This window comes from Manis javanica, chromosome 7 (genome assembly GCF_040802235.1).
Source record: "Manis javanica isolate MJ-LG chromosome 7, MJ_LKY, whole genome shotgun sequence".
In the NCBI taxonomy this organism is placed as follows: Eukaryota; Metazoa; Chordata; class Mammalia; order Pholidota; family Manidae; genus Manis; species Manis javanica.
The window spans coordinates 85539264-85555645 of NC_133162.1; the positions used below are offsets into that span (position 1 = coordinate 85539264).

At 40.1% G+C, this 16382-nt stretch overlaps 1 protein-coding gene across 4 annotated transcripts in view; it reads right to left on the bottom strand.

The window, feature by feature from the left end:
* The window catches only part of GPR137B (G protein-coupled receptor 137B), a 74059-nt gene that overhangs the window by 38075 nt on the left and 19602 nt on the right, over window positions 1-16382 (bottom strand). For all 4 annotated transcript variants that reach the window (XM_037007311.2, XM_073241260.1, XM_017676189.3 and 1 more), the window contains 3 exons: window positions 10904-11126; window positions 8691-8840; window positions 6090-6218 (listed from right to left, as the gene is read on the bottom strand). In XM_037007311.2, the coding sequence (XP_036863206.2) occupies window positions 6090-6218; window positions 8691-8840; window positions 10904-11126 (502 nt within the window). The remainder of the gene's footprint in view (window positions 1-6089; window positions 6219-8690; window positions 8841-10903; window positions 11127-16382) is intronic.

Here is a 16382-nt window from a genome sequence, read left to right on the forward strand (position 1 = left end):
AGGCCAGAAGGGAGTGACATGATACATTCAAAGTGCTGAAAAGGAAAAAAAAAAAAAAAAAAACCTACAACCACGAATACTCTATCCAGCAAGGTTATCGTTCAGAGTTGAGGGAGTGACAGTTTTCCAGACAGACAAAAGTTAAAAAGGACTTCACCATCACTAAAGTAGTTTAACAAGAAATTCCAAAAAGGAGTTCTTTAAAATGAAAAGGCCATAACTAAAAGAAAATTATGAAAGGAAAAAAATTTCATTGGTAAAAACAGACATACACTGAAGGGGAAGATCAATCACTTACAAAGCTAGTATGAAGTTCAAAATATAAAAGTAAAATCATATACACAAAAATTAGTCAAGGGATATACAAAATAGATGTAAATTAGGATATATATACAAAACATGGGAGAATAATTTTTTTTAAAGTGCTATTAGAATGTGTTCAAACTTAAGTGACCATCAAAGTAATATAGATTGCTGTATGTATAGGATGCTACATATGACCCTCATGGTAACCACAAACCAAAAACCTATAACAGGTACACAAAAAAATAAAGCAAAAGGAATCCAAACATAATACTAAAGAAAGTCATCAAATCAAGGGAAGTGAGCAAGAGAAGAAAAGATGAGAGAACTACAAAAACAACCAGAAAACAATTAACAAAATGGCAATAAGTACATACCTGTCAATAATTACTTTAAGTGTAAATGGACTAAATATTCTAATCAAAAGACACAGAGTAACTGAATGGATTAAAAAGCAAGACCTATCTACATGCTGTCTACAAGAGACTCATTTCAGACCTAAGGACATAGAAAAATTGAAAATGAAGGGATGAAAAAATGGAAGCAAAAAAAAAAAATCTGGAATAGCAATACTTAAAATGGACTTCAAAACAAAGAATGAACAAGAGACTAGGGCATTACATAATGATAAAGGTGTCACTCCAGTAAGAGTATGTAACAGTTGTAAATAGTTGTGCTCCCAACATAAGAGCACCTAATAAAAATCAAATATTTACAGAGATAAAGGAAAAATGTGACAGCAGTACAATATTAGGGGACTTTTAACAACCATTTTACATCAATGGATAGATATCCAGACAGATAATAAGGAAACAGTGCCTTCAAATAACAAATTAGACCAGATGGACTGAACAGATATATACAGAACATTCCATCCAAAATCACAAGAATACACACTGTTTTTAAGTGTACAGGAAAGGTCCTCCAGGACAGATCACATATTAGGCCACAAAACAAGTCTCAATAATTAAATTTAAGATTGAAATTGTATCAAAAATCTTTTCCAACCACAACTGTATGAAACTAGTATCAATCAAACAACAAAAACTGGGAAACAAACAAACATGCAGAGGCTAAATAGCATGATATTAAACAACCAGTGGATCAATGAAGAAATCAAAGGAATAAAAAAATACATGGAGACAAATGAGACTGGGACACAATGGTTCAGAATCTTTGGAATGCAGCCAAAGCAATTCTAAGAGGTAAGTTTATAGTAATACAGGCCTACCTCAAAAAAACAAGAAATATCTCAAATAATCTAGCCTTACATCTAAAGAAACTAGAAAAAGAACAATGACTAAAGTTGAAAAAGGAAAATAATAAATATCAGAGCACAAATAAATAGAGACTAAAGAAAAAATAGAAAAAATCAATGAAGCTAAAGGCAGGTTCCTTGAAAAAAAAATTAATAAACCTTTAGCCAGATTCATCAAGATTAAAAAGAACACTCAAATAAATCACAAATGAAAGAGAAATTCAAACCAAACCACAGAAATATAAAGTATTATAAGAAAATTCTGTGAAAAATTATGTGCAAAAAAATTGAACAGCCTGGAAGAAATAGATAAATTCCTAGAAACATACAGTCTTCCAAGACTTAATCAGGAATAGAAAATCTGTAAAGACCAATTGCTAGTAACACAATTGAGTCAGTAATCAAAAAACTCCCAACAAAGAAAAGTCCAGGATTATATGACTTTAGTCCCTATACTATGGACTACCAAACATTTGAAGACAATACTTACCCTTCTCAAACTATTTCAAAAATTAGAGGAGGAAGGAATGCTTCTAAATTCACATATGAGGCCAGCATTATCCTGATACCAAAATCAAAGACATTACCAAAAAATATTAGAGACCAGTATCATTGATATACAAGATATAAAAACCCTCAATAAAATATTAGCAAACCAAATTCAAAAATACATTAAAAGGATCACTCATCACGATCAAGTGGGATTTATGCCAGGGATGCAAGGATGGCTCAACATCTGCAAATCAATGTGATACACCACATTAACAAAAGGAAGGAAAAAGACCATATAGTCATCTCAATAGATGCAGAAAAAACATTTGACAAAATTCAACATCCATTCATGATAAAAATCTCCACAAAGAGGGTATAGAGGGAACATACCTCAACATAATAAAGGCTGTATATGACAAACCACAACTAACATCACACTTAGTGGTGAAAAGCTAAAAGCTTTTCCTATAAGTTCAGGAACAAGACAAGGATGCCCACTCTCACCACTTTTCTTCAACTTAGTGCTGGAAGTCCTAGGCACAGCAATCACATAAGAAAAAGAAAGAAAAGGCATCCAGATTAGTAAAGAAGTAAAATTGCCACTATTTTCAGATGACATGATACTATAAATAGAAAATCCTAACTCCACCGAAAAACTATTAGAACTAATAAATGAATTCAGTAAAGCTGGAAGATACAAAATCAACATACAGAAGTCAATTGCATTTCTATCTAGCAGAAAGAGAAATTAAGAATACAATCTGAATTGCTATTACACCAAAAAGAATAAAATACCTAGGAATAAATCTAGCCAAGAAGGTGAAAGACCTGTACTTTCATTGATGAAAGACATTGAAAACAACATAAAATTCATGCTCATGGATAGGAAGAATTAATATTGTTAAAATGGTAACATTACCCAAAGCAATCTACAGATTCAATGCAATCCCTAAGAAAATACCAATGACATTCTTCAAAGAACTAGAACAAATAATCCTAAAATTTATATGGAACCACGAAAGACCCCAAATAGCCAAAACAATCTTAAGAAACAAGAACAAAACTGGAGGTATCATGCTTCCTGATTTCAAACTATACTATAAAGCTATAGTAATCGAAACAGAGTACTGGCAAAAATAGACACATAGATCAATGGAACAGAATGGAGAGCTCAGAAATAAACCTTTGCTTATATATGTCAATTAACCTATGACAAAGGAGGCAAGAATATACAAAGGAGAAAAGATACAAAGCCTCTTCAATAAATGATGTTGGGAAAACTGGACAGTTACATGGAAAAGAAAGAAACTGGATTACTTTCTTAAACCATACACAAAAATAAACTCAAAATGGATTAAAGACCTAAATGTAAGACCTGAAACGTAAAATTCCTAAAAGAAAACACAAGCAGTAAACTCTTGGGCATTAGCCTTAGCAGCTTTTTTTCCTGGATATGTCTCCTCAGGCAAAGGAAACAAAAGCAAAGTTCATGGGACTATATTAAACTAAAAGCTTCTGCATAGTGAAGGAAACCCTCAACATAATGAAAAGGCAACCTACTGAATGGGAGAATATATTCACAAATTATATGTCTGATAAGGGGTTAATATCCAAAATATGCAAAGAACTCATAACACCAAACAAATTAATAATCTGATTAAAAAGGGCAAAGGAATTGAATAGACATTTTTCCAAAGAAGACATACAGGTAGCCAATGGACACATGAAAAGATGCTCAACATCATGAATCATCAAGGAAATACAAATTAAAAGCACAATGAAGTATCACCTCACACTGGTCAGAATGGCTAGTATCAAAACAAGAAGTAACAAGTGTTTGCAAGGATATGAAGGAAGGGAACATACACTGTAGGTAGGAATGTAAACTGATGTAGTCACTATGGAAAGCAGTATGGAGGCTTCTCAAAAATTAAAAACAGAACTACCATATGATCCAGTAACTCCACTTTTGGGTATCTACCCAATGTAAACAAAATACTAATACAAAAAGATACATGCATCCTTATGTTTATTGCAGCATTATTTATAATTGCCAAGATACAGGAAGCAACCTAAGTGTCCATCAATAATTGAATGAATAAAGATGTTTATATACAATGGAATATTACTCTGCCCTAAAAAATAGTGAGACCTGCCATTTGAGACACCATGGATGGACCTAGAGGGTATTATGCTAAGTGAAATAAACCAGAGGCAAATACCTTATGATTTCACTTACATATGGAATCTATAAAGTTAACACATCCAAATACAGAGAACAGTCTGGTGGTTGCCAGAGGGAAGAGGAATGGGAGGATGGGCAAAATAGGTGAAGAGACTTAAGAGATACAAATTTCCAATTATAATAATAAGTCACATGGATGAAAGTACAGTATAGGGAATATAGTCAATAATATTGTAATAAGTTTGTATGGTGACGGTAACTATACTTACCATGATGAACAAATGTATAAAATTGTCAAATCATATCATACACCTGAAACTATTACAATGGCAATGCTACTTCAACAAAAATTACAAATTTAAAAATTAATACAAAACAAAAAATAATTTATCAGTGTGATGTGTTCTGAGACCAGTTTGAGAACCACACTCTAAGTAACATCCTAAACAGTAGATATATTCAAACACAATAGCCAAGTAACTCTATATACATATAGAGATGTTAAGGATGACATGTTTCCCTGGATAATGAGATCTGAGAGTACAGATTAGGCTACCAATATTATTCTGTATTCATTTAATAAACTAGTACTTTTAACAACATCACATTATCCTTTCACTCCTTAGACTGCCATGGGTTTAGGGAGTATAGTTCCTAAGCCTCTGAAACACTAGATGATGAAAACAGAAGTGATGAAAAGGCAAAGGGAAAGCCTCCATGTAGCCTCACTAGGCACTGAGATTTTTGCTTAAGACTCCCCTCACTTATCCCTTAGTCAAACAAGGTTCCCAGAAAACTTGAGCTTTCTTTCTTCAAAAGAGGGAATAAAAAACAAGGCAATGAAAAGTAGGCAGAATCCTCTGCCTACTTCTCATGTTTCTTTGCCAGTGATGAGGAGATAAATAGGGTTTGACTTTACAGAAGCTTCCAAGTCTTCCCACTGCAAGTAAAGGTCAGACAAATTGCAGAACCACTGTTCTGAAGGTAATAAAGGGGAGGAAACTGCTCCTGAGATCTAGACAACATTGCTCCTTGCCATTGTCTCTGCAAGAGTCCGATCAGTCTGTGCTTCTCTTACCACCTGCTGCCCTGCAGTCTTACTTTTTTCTTTCCTATTCCTGACTCATTAGTGACTTCCCAGAGATGAATAAGAAAACAAACAAAACACAACAGGTTGATTACTGTATCTATACATTCCTTACCACCCACACTTTTCTCATATTGGCCAAAAACCACTCTACTCTTCTATGGGTTTCATAGATCAGTGATTCAAAATTCTACCGCTAGTTAGTGTACATGGAATAATTTATGGATCAAAGCTCACAGAGGCTTCCTCAGTCTACTGTTTTGCAGTTTCTGTCCTGCCCTCAAAGACATTTATATAAAGATGGTTGAACAGAAATGTGACCAAACTAGGGGAGGTATTTAGCATTTTCACAATGTTTTTATTTCCCTAGCACCCCATTTCCTGATCGCCATCCAGCATAATACAAGGGTAAAGAACTGAATTACCATTTTCTATTATTTTCCTTTGCCAGTGTATTTGGTTCACATCAAGTCAAAGCTCAAATACTAGTGAGCCTATTGGTGCATTAAGGAAAATGGTTAATCTCTATCCAGGCGTTGAGATGCAACTTACTTTCATTTCTTTAGTAAAACAAAGCTAAACTGAAAAATAAATTTCCCTCAAAAAAGAATTAGGGGAAAAGCAAGTCTCAGTAAGTAAACAAGGGACTCTATATAATAATAGGATGGAACAGGCTCTCTACTGAAAATCTAAGAAAAAGTTCTAGCTGTGTTTATGATTAGAATTAGGAGATATTTTCTGCAAATATAAAATGGTTTACTCACAAGGTCCTTGGTAGAATTTCTCACTCGGAAGAAGTAAACTACTAAGGTGGTTGGTAAGAGCTCCCACACAAAAAGGACCACTCCAAACACCACATATCCGGCGTCTCCCAGCTGGTTCTTCAAATCGGCCTATTGAAAAGAGGGACAAAATGGAGTCATTAGAGCGCAGAGGAAATAAATCTGATTTCTTTCTTATGTGAACTGAGACTAATTCTAATGTGATACAATTCGCCTCCCCTAAAATGTGCATGCTGAAGCCAGATAATACTAACGGTCCAGACCTCAGGTGCGGAGTTATTTAAACCAAACAAGATAGATAAATTACCATCCTCAAAATATTCAAAGGCAGAAAGCTCTGATGTTTTTTTTACTTCACCTTCCACAATTTCCCATATGCCCAAATTATCTCTCAAATTTAAACTGATTTTCTTCTCTTCAACAACTGAATAATGACTTTAAACTGATTTTCTTCTCTTCAACAACTGAATAATGACAATGTTATGTTGCGCTCCATATTTTTGAGAGCAGCATATTACTGTTAGCCTTAGTTTTATCCTAAGAGAAACAGGTCAATTTTTAAACTTTTCTTTACATGAATCATATTCTACTCTTTACCCTTTAAAGCTTGTTGCAGGCCAGACTAAGAAAAAAAATTCTCAGCAAACATGTCCAGGATGTTTGGGTTCTGGCCCACTGAGATGGTCAAACAGACATCATGTAGAGTGTTCCCTGTCCCTGTCCCTGTAGGGCCCATTATGGCTTATTGTCCTTCTTCAATAGGACAACCTTTTTGATAGGGTTGAGTAAACATAACTTCCTCACACACAAAGCACCCAAGTCAAGCCATCAAGGGCCAATCACTTCAACTTAATCCTTTTGTCTTCTCTATTACATTGCATTTAAAGGGCAGTAACCAAAGCTAATCACGCTACTCTTTGAAAAGATTGCTCTCACAATTTACATCTCCTATTCCACCTATGATATGTCTCAATAATACAGTTCTTTTTCCATTCTACACAAATTAACACATGCAACTTAGGTCCATTTGTTTTGCTTGCTCCTAGATTATTTTGGTTGAAACAGAGAGTTTTGATATATATCCATAATAAAATACCCCTAAAAGCAAAAGAATTCTAAAACTATGATCATACTTTAAACTCATGATAAATATGAGCTCTTAAAATGGAAGGAAAAATTGAAATAATTATTTTGTTGAAACCAATCTCTGTTCTTTAGTGGGGACAGAGTTTTAGTTTGGGAAGATGAAAAAGTCCCGGAGATGGATGGTGGTGAAGGCTGCACACTGTGAATGTACTTAATGACACTGGAACTTCACACTTAGAAATGGTCGGAATGGTAAATTTTATGTGTATAATAAAATCTTCTGTGTGTTACATTTCTAATTTATCATTGTTTTAAAGTTCAGGCTTTTATATATTTGATTTCCTCAAAAAACATCCTTACCAATGTCTTCCCCAATTCTGTCCCATCCTATATTTGAGGTGCTGGTTTGCATTAGGACTAATGATGGTTACCGCTGTTGTCTTAACCCTTTCTAATTATACTACCTTCCAGGTGCTCTTCTGTACTTCATTTGTCCTCACAGGTTTGATGTATCATGGTCATTTTATTCTTTCTGCCAGAGTCTTAATTCAGTCCAGGTTTGAGCACTGTTGGGATTTTACAGGTGGATTTGTATATAGATAGGTATCCAGTATTTTTCTAAGAAAAGTTAGAGTTTTTACAATTCAATCCAATCGACTCCTATCACAGAAGTTCTATTTCTTTATTGTAATGGCTTCTTGGTGTGTCTCTTTTCCTCAGTGGATATGGACTCCTACAGGCAGGGAGTGAGTACCCATTTTTGTATCCCCAGCACTTTGTCCAGGTCTCAAGACAAGGAATTCATCTCTTTCAAACAAGAGAATCCTTACTCATTCTCACTCTTTCTTATTTTGAGCTTTTGTGAACATGGTTGCCAGATGATATTTCACTCCCTTTGTTCATTTGCTTAATAATTTGATTTGTGAATTTCTAGAATACACTAAAAAAGAGTATCATACTGATCCCAGAGGTAAAATGAGCTTTTACAAACACCTTAATACCGTCAGTCACTTTTGTTGATACTTCTGCAAATGCTATTAGTTTATGTGCTCTATTTTAAGAAGTCATGGTTTTATGTATTTTTTGAAACCTGAATACAATTTGTTTTTACCTGTGCAAGTTCAACCCTTTAAATAAGACCATTTTATATTTATATGGAAGCACTTAAAAAAATTTAAGAAATGTTTCCCATGAGCCCCAGGAAAGTATGAAGAAGTATATGTGTGTATATACATAATATATATATATATATGTGTGTGTGTGTGTGTGTGTAAATATATATATATATATATACCCTAATCTTCTCAAAAGACATGTGAGCTGGAATAAGGCAGGTACTATGATCCCATTTTATAGATGAGAATGCAGATACCACATGGTAAGTGACTCTCAAGGCCACCCAGCTATTGAGCATCAGAAGCAGGGGTATATACCTCTCTGCCACACAGGATGCTGCAGAGTCACTGTTCAGGTGACACCTCATCAGCACTGACTGACCTGGTCTGATACATTGTACCAGTCGTAATCGAAGGAATGGACGTTCTTGCTCTGAGAAAATGACAGGATGAACAGGTTGTAGCAGGCTCGGGAGGTGTAAAGCAGAATGACAGTCACCCCAATGGCAGTCACTTGGCACACGGAGGAACCCTGGAAAAACAGGAGCCGTAAGGGATGCAACCATTCTAGGTCCAGGACATGGGCCTCCTCCCAGAATTTGGCCTCTGTTCACACCTGGTAGGGGCTCTGGATCTCAGGCCCCGCAGACTCCCCCTGACTCCTGTCAGAACTCTCCACCCTCAGACGTTAAACCCAACCTTCTTAAACCCACCTCATTCCCATCCCTTCCTGAACTTTCAAATTATCTTCATACAGACACTTCAAAACCTGGGACATGGTTTGGAGATGTAAAATAGGGGTTATTTGCCTAAGGCTAGGGAGTAAAAAACAAGAAAGTCAATGCTTATTCTATTAAATCTTTCAGTGCCACATTGCTCAGCTCCAAGAGAACCCTCTTGCCTTTGAGCCCAATCCCCAGCTGGCTTAGCGACAATCTCAGAGGGATGGTGGCTGGGAGAGAGCTATGTGGCTGACGGGGGCTCAGGGCAGAGAGCCCTTTCTCAAAACCCAGAATCTTCCAGGCTGGGAGCACTGGAGGCCCAATGTGACCCAAGGTGTGGAATTTTGTGGAAACCAGTGATTTGTGCCCTAATTTATAAGCTACCAATTTCCAAAGCCAGTTAAGGACTCCTAGCTAGAAACAGTGAACATAACCAAAAAACTGAAATTTATTTTTGAAGACACTAAATCCAAGGTATTATTTTATTTTGCCAATAGTAATTCTTTAGCTTGCTTGCCACAGGGGTAATCCAAATGGCACATGACAATCTAAAATTAATACCTCCTGTTAAAACTACAATTCTGTTTTTAAAAGCCTTGGAAAGCCATTATATGGGAGGCAATATAAATAACAGAGGAAGTTAAGGTAAAATAAGTCTAGAAGTCATCAAAATTTATAAGTGAAAAAACTACTCTGCCACACCAACTTTCGGGATTTAGCAAGAGCAGCCAAATCACAGGATGCCCTGGCCAAGTTTTGTATTTTTAAGACAGAGCACATATGTTAATCTCATCATGACTAAACACATGCCTCTATGGGAGACGGAGCTACCCCGTATGACCTGACTGCCCGATGGGCCACCTGGCAAAGCAGACAGACGGTGGGTGTTCACAGGCCATAAAGTCTCTGTGTTCACAAGCAGAGGACCTCCAGGAATAAGCTGTTTGCAAGTGAGACAGTCAAGGCCCAGAGAGGCAATGTGCCTGGTGGGGCTGGGGTCCCTTGGCCAGTGAGAGCCCAGGGCACCTGCTACCTGACCTCCACAGGTCACCAGCTTCTCACTGACAGGAGATCTGAGGTCAAGCTAACCCGGGGCACTGGGGCACCACAGCACAATGCAGCATATCTGCACTTCTTTATAACATGAAAGGAGAGGAAAAGACAGAGATTCAATAGGGTAGGCACAGCCCCCAAAAAGAGGCCAGGCAGGAGCTTTCTTCTCATGCCATGTTGGGCTCCACCTCTGAACAACTGACATGATGGGAATGTTATCCTGAACTCCAGGGCAGGGCCCACTGTCCAAGGGAACCCTCTCATGGCACGGACAATCTGGGACCAAGTCTGAACTGCAGCATGAGAGGCGGGAAGGAGGACAGGCCCCACAGTCAGACCAAGTCCACATCTTGGCTCTGCAAGTTGCATAGCCTGGGCAGGCTTCCGACCTCTGCACCATGGCTTCCTCATCTGCAAAGTGGGGGAAATACCTACTCCCTAGAACTGGGAGGATTCCATTTATTTATACATACAGAGTGCTTATGACATGCCTGGAACAGAGGCACAGATGTGTGCTTCTATTAACATTATTAGCACAATCAACCCCACTAATCCTGTAAAAGGGTAAAAGGTTGGCTAAACCAGAGACCTAACTCTGCCAGTAATTCTGCACACTCCAATACCCTCTGAGGCTCCTGGGATAGAACTCTTCCTGCATACAAAGTTCAGTGAACTCCACACCTTGGTTTCAGCAACCACAGGATGGTTAATCATTTGCAGGAGGTCAGGGGTGAAGGGTATTTATTGAGTTCTGTTTGCAAACCAGGACACTTTTTAGAACATGTTTAATGGAAGGATCTTGGCCATGTTTCCACCTTACCTTAGACTCCAAGTAAATGTTGGCTAAGGACATCTTAGAGATTTTGTAGAGACAGATGGAAAGGGAGATGGCACACAGCACAAAGAGTGTGTCATTGATGGCCACTCGCACGGAGACGATAGCCCTCCTCTCCCAATCTCCTGTCTTCACCAACACCGCGCAGGTGAGATTCACCAGCAGGAAAATGAGACTGACGGAGAGCGAGGCCAGGTGGAGGGGTAACCTGGAAAGGACCAGGGTGAAATTTAAAGCACCATTCCCTGCATGTTGGTGTACGTTCAGGTCAACCCAGAGTAAACTGTGATATTCTGGGATTAACTGCTAGACGCAGAACACACCAAAGTTAAACACTGAAGATTCTGGATTAGAAAGACAAATTAACTACAAACTGTGCCCCTAGGAAGACTCCACCCTGTGAGCCTTACCTTCCCTGACTGGGGGCTGGTGAGGACCCAGACGAGTGCATACTGGCTGCAGCTCCCACCAAATGCTCGCTACTCTCGAGGACACACTGGCAGCAAAGAGCGTGGGCTCGGAGGCAGAGCTGAGTTTTTGGTGAGAACAGAACAATTTTGTACCTGTGACCTTGGGCAAAATCAATCCTTTTGAGCCTTAGTGACATCATCTGAAACAGACTTAAAAAAGTTGTTTTTAAGGATTGTGAGCATGTTTACCCCCAAAAAAGGCACTGAGGCAGTAGGAGTCTGGGCAGTACTCGCTTCTACCTGGAACAGTCCTTGCCCGGCCCAGGGCCTGGCCCAAGGCTGCATGGACACAAACTACCTATATATCACGGGCCATTTCTAACTTGTAGTTTCCCCATGCTGCACACTTCCTAAGTGACCTTCCTGCGCAAGGTCTATAGAAAGACTTATAACAACTGAAATCAGCAGCCTCAGATTCTCGTCGGGACTGTCCATGCCACACTGACTGCAGGTGGACATCATCCAGTAGACATGTATATAGGGAACAGGCTGGCTAAAAAATAGGTTTAAGTTGCATACATCTGTAAATCCAAAAGCAGAAAGCTGCCAACTAAAAGTTGCTTTGAAGCTGAGAGTGATGTCAGCATCTTCAAAAGACATCACAGGTGGGAACGCGGAAACCTGGATTCTAGCCCAGCTTCAGAAAGCAAGTAGCTGACAGGCACCCGCATGATGGGGGAGGAGATGGGAGTCGGACAAGGTGCAGCTGCAGTGTTACTTCCCTGGTGTCAAGACCATAAACCCCCACTCATCCAAGCTAATCTGAATGGGATTTTATGTCTTGCAATTAATAATTTAGTATCGTTGGCAACATCATTTTCAGAGCCCACATTGTAGCAAAGGAAGAGTGCCTGTGACCTTGGGCCAGGTACCTCTCCTGGCCAAGCTTCAGCTTCCTCCTCTGTACAAGGCACAGCAGGAGTTCTATACCTGACTTGCAGGGCTGTTGGGGGGGCCATGCAGAATGCATGTGGGACAGTGAGTACTGTACAGTATTTGGCTCGTGGTAAATTACTAAGGCATTTATCTTTCTTCACCATGTTCTCACAGTGCTGGGGGCAATCAGCATGGAAGGAGAGACAAAAGCAGGATCATTTGGGAGTCACCAGAAGTCTACATTCTGGTTCCTTGAAAGCCCCATTTTTTAAAAATATCATTTTATTATTGTCTGCTCTGCTTCTGTGAAGAACACAGGCTGGGAACATCCAGAGCCCTCTGGAATCAGCCCCATTGTTCCTGGAGCCTTTCTGGTGCACACACACTTTCTACGACTCGCCACCCTGTCAGATGCTAGCATGGCCTCTGCTGCCCCTTCCAGCTGGAATTTTCATACAGTGGCCAGCAGGCCACCTCCTTCCCGGCCATGCTCGGCTACCACATCCTCATCTGTAAGGGAGACACCGACTCCTACCTGCCTCAGAGCTGCCAGGACACTCAGTGAATCCTGTGCCTTCTTGTCTTGTGTCTGCTCTGTCCTCACCCCCCAGAGCCTCAAGCCCCCACCGTAGCTTCCCCTTCCATCTACAGCAATTTCTAGAAAAAGCCTCACCTGCTCCCTTCCTTCTCTCCTCCACAGGGACTCCCCTGATGGCCCACGACCTCTTCCCTGAGCCCAAAGACTGAACTCTCCTTGCCACACCTGCCTCGTTTTCCTGTCCCTGGGGAGCCTCTGTTCCTCTCCCTCTTCTTCCCCCAAGTGACGGCATCCTTGGCTCTCTATATATCCTCTTCCTTGAGAATATGTTCACCCCCAGAGCTTCAATGATAGCTCCTGTACGACCGAGAGCTTGTCCAGAGCCACTGCCTGTCCCATGTCTGGACTCACATTCCCAACTGCCTGCTGTCAAGACAGTCATCTCAGACCACATCCAAGCTCAATTCCTGATGTCCCTCCTCCAGCACTTCATAAATTTCCATTTCTGTTAAAGGCACCAGAGTTTTTAATAGCCTTCTAAGCTGTGAAGATCTTTGATTCCACCCCCATTTAATCAGTTGCCAAGTTCAGCACATTCTTTATAAACCAGCTCTCCTATCTGTGCCCCCTTCCGCATCCTCACCACCACACTGCCTTACACCTTCGGCTCAGAACTAAACTGACAGGGTCCTGATTCACTCCCACCCTAAAGCTGCCTGTGCTCCCTGTATCTGCTGCACCGCCAGTCAATCAAGGATTGAGCCCATCTACTCGTTGCCCTCAAGCCCATCCAGGTGTCCCCACCTCCCTGTCTTCACACAAGCTGATCTTTCTGCCTAAAATCTTCCTGCTCCTTGGTTTCTATAAAATCCTACTCTCCGGGCATACAGGACCACTTGCTAAACCAAAGACCATTACTGTCTTATTGTCTTAAAGAAAGAAGCTGGGTTGTGAGATGTGAAACAATATGGGAAAAGTACTTATCACCTAACATTAAGATAAAAAGTCAGAAGGCAAAAGCAGTAAAACAACAACTCCACCTTGCAAAATGTGTGTGAAAACCTACAAGGAACTAAATACAGCATTGTATTTCCTGAGAGTTGGAGGGGATTTACAGAGGTGGGGTAAGGGCCAGTTCAGTGGATTGGGTTTCTTTCTTTCCACATGTCTATATTCACAAATTCTCTCTTTTCCTATTTTATACTTTTTTCTAATGAGCTTACATAACTTGTAATAAAAAGTAGCTTGCAAAATTTAGCTCTCCTCCCTTTGCCTGCAGCTGTGGAAGAAACAGAGAGATTTGGAGGTGTGGAGAGAGATTTAAAGGAGGGGGCAGAAGAGACCATATCACAAAGGAACGTGTTCCTGTGGGAACAATGTTTGTTCCCCAAAATTATCTTCAACTGCTACAGGTGTAGCCTGAGATGGGAAGTTTCAACAAGTTCTAGACTAATGAGTTTTGATTAAGTGAGAAAAGCCAGTCTCTCTAGAAGGGAACATATCAAAGCATCTCAAGGGATAAACCATGGCCTGAAATGTCTACAGTGGCATCTGGCTTATGAAAAATGGGGAATTAAATAAAGGGCACTGAAGATTTCCCCAAACACGAATAACTCCAAGGATTTCTTTACACTTGGTAACTAAATTATTAGATCTGAGTCAACCCACTGGAATAACCCCCTATAGCTTCAAGAAACTTGCACTTTTTCTCATCCCATTTTATTTCTACCCTTCTCTCTTCATCTCTGCAAATCCCCTCCCAATAAAAACAGCCCATCTTGCTATTGGTACTTTGGTTCAAGGGTCAGATACCGCCCCACGCACGTATCTTCTCACCTGACAGACCTCACTCCAAGTGCCAAGAGGTTAACGTTTAAAACTGTCTTCCTTTCTGACCATCGCTATCATATTTCACGCCTAGAAGACACCTCATTTCCCCAGCCTCAGCCAACCATTTTCAAGGGAAGATCGGCTCCATGATACAATCAGAATATTCCTCACCCACTCCAGTCTCATTCTTGGCTCCGTAGCCCTGGCCCCCAGCTGATCTGCAGGGGATGGAGGGTAGAGACTATGCATGCAGAGGAAAGGCTAGCTAGCTATTGTGTTAGCAAAGAGGGGAGGGAATGGTCTGCCCAGACTTGCTTCTTTAAACTGTCTTCCTGAGGACCAACATCATTTGTAGTGAACAGAGAGAGCAGATACATTAAAACTAAATGTTACATACTTTCTGAATTTCAGTTTCCTTGGGTATAAAATTGGGGATATAAACATGTACTTATATACAATTATATTTATTAAGTGTAAATATATATATAAAGACAGATAAAACATACACTTTCAAGATCTTCTAAGTTCTCATCACAAGAAAAAAGTTTTTCTGACAACATACACAAATTATCAAATTGTGTTGTTGTACACCTGAAATTAACATAACATTATATCAATTATATCTCTAAAAAATTACACTTACAGAATTCCAAATAAAAACTCTTCATAAATTTGATTATGTGTATTTAAAGAAGATATGTACACATTTTTACATATTTTTTAAGTAACAAAATAATTAAATTTTCATTTTGATTCAAGAAGATTGATTGGCCAAATTTGCTTTTCCCCTGGCAGTGGAAGTCTCCTGGGCAGCAACATCAGAACACCTGCCTCATGCATTCTGTTCACCTTGTCTCCTGCCTCTTCTGGCCAAGTCTGACCATGCAGAAAGCCACTGGCTCTGCTGCTGTAAAGTCACAGACCTCTCTGAAAATTTGGGGAAATTTATGAACCCTCTCCACAAGAAAAACATGCATATCCACCTCTTCCCATAAATTCAGCATGCCATTTCAGGCCTTCCCTTCCAGACTATGAGGCTTTCCTGTGCAGCCCAGCACAGAATTCACGTCCACAAAGTACCTGGGACTCTCACAGTCCACAGGCAGCAGCACAGACCTCCTGCAAGCATGCTATTTGGCCTGATTCTGCAAGTGTTTGTATGGTTCAGGACATCTTTACAGAGCATGTACCTCTCAAGGACACAGACTACATTTCTGCCTCAGGTGCCTGACTGAATACCCCATGGCCAAAAACACATTTGCTGGATGTGGATGGAGATGCAAATAAGCAGCTGTGTAATGAGTCACAGTAACTACACAATGGACTGTGGTGTTCCAGAAAACCCCTGCCAGCAGTCAGCAGCTACAGATGAGATGGTCAGGCCAGCAGGTGGAGGGCCAAGCCCCAGAGGGACAAGGCTCTCCCACAGCTTCACAGGTACCTAGGGGGTGGCAGGGACACCTGGCCATGAGCTGGCATTTTCGGGGAACCTTCTTCCTTCTGCTGAGGCCCTTAGTTCACATATTGACACTGAAAGGTTTCGATGCAGCATGCATCACTTCTCTCCCCTCCGCTTTCTCCCTGGTTGTGAAAGATGCCTGGCTCTTGTCTCTAAACAAGGTAAATATGCTGCAAGGCCTATAAGTCGGGGTTCAGTGCCTGCTACAGCCAATGGATATGACACTTGCAGTCCAACACAGCAGGACTGTTTGGGGGCTGCTCACAGAGGAGTGATGTGTGCAAACCCCAC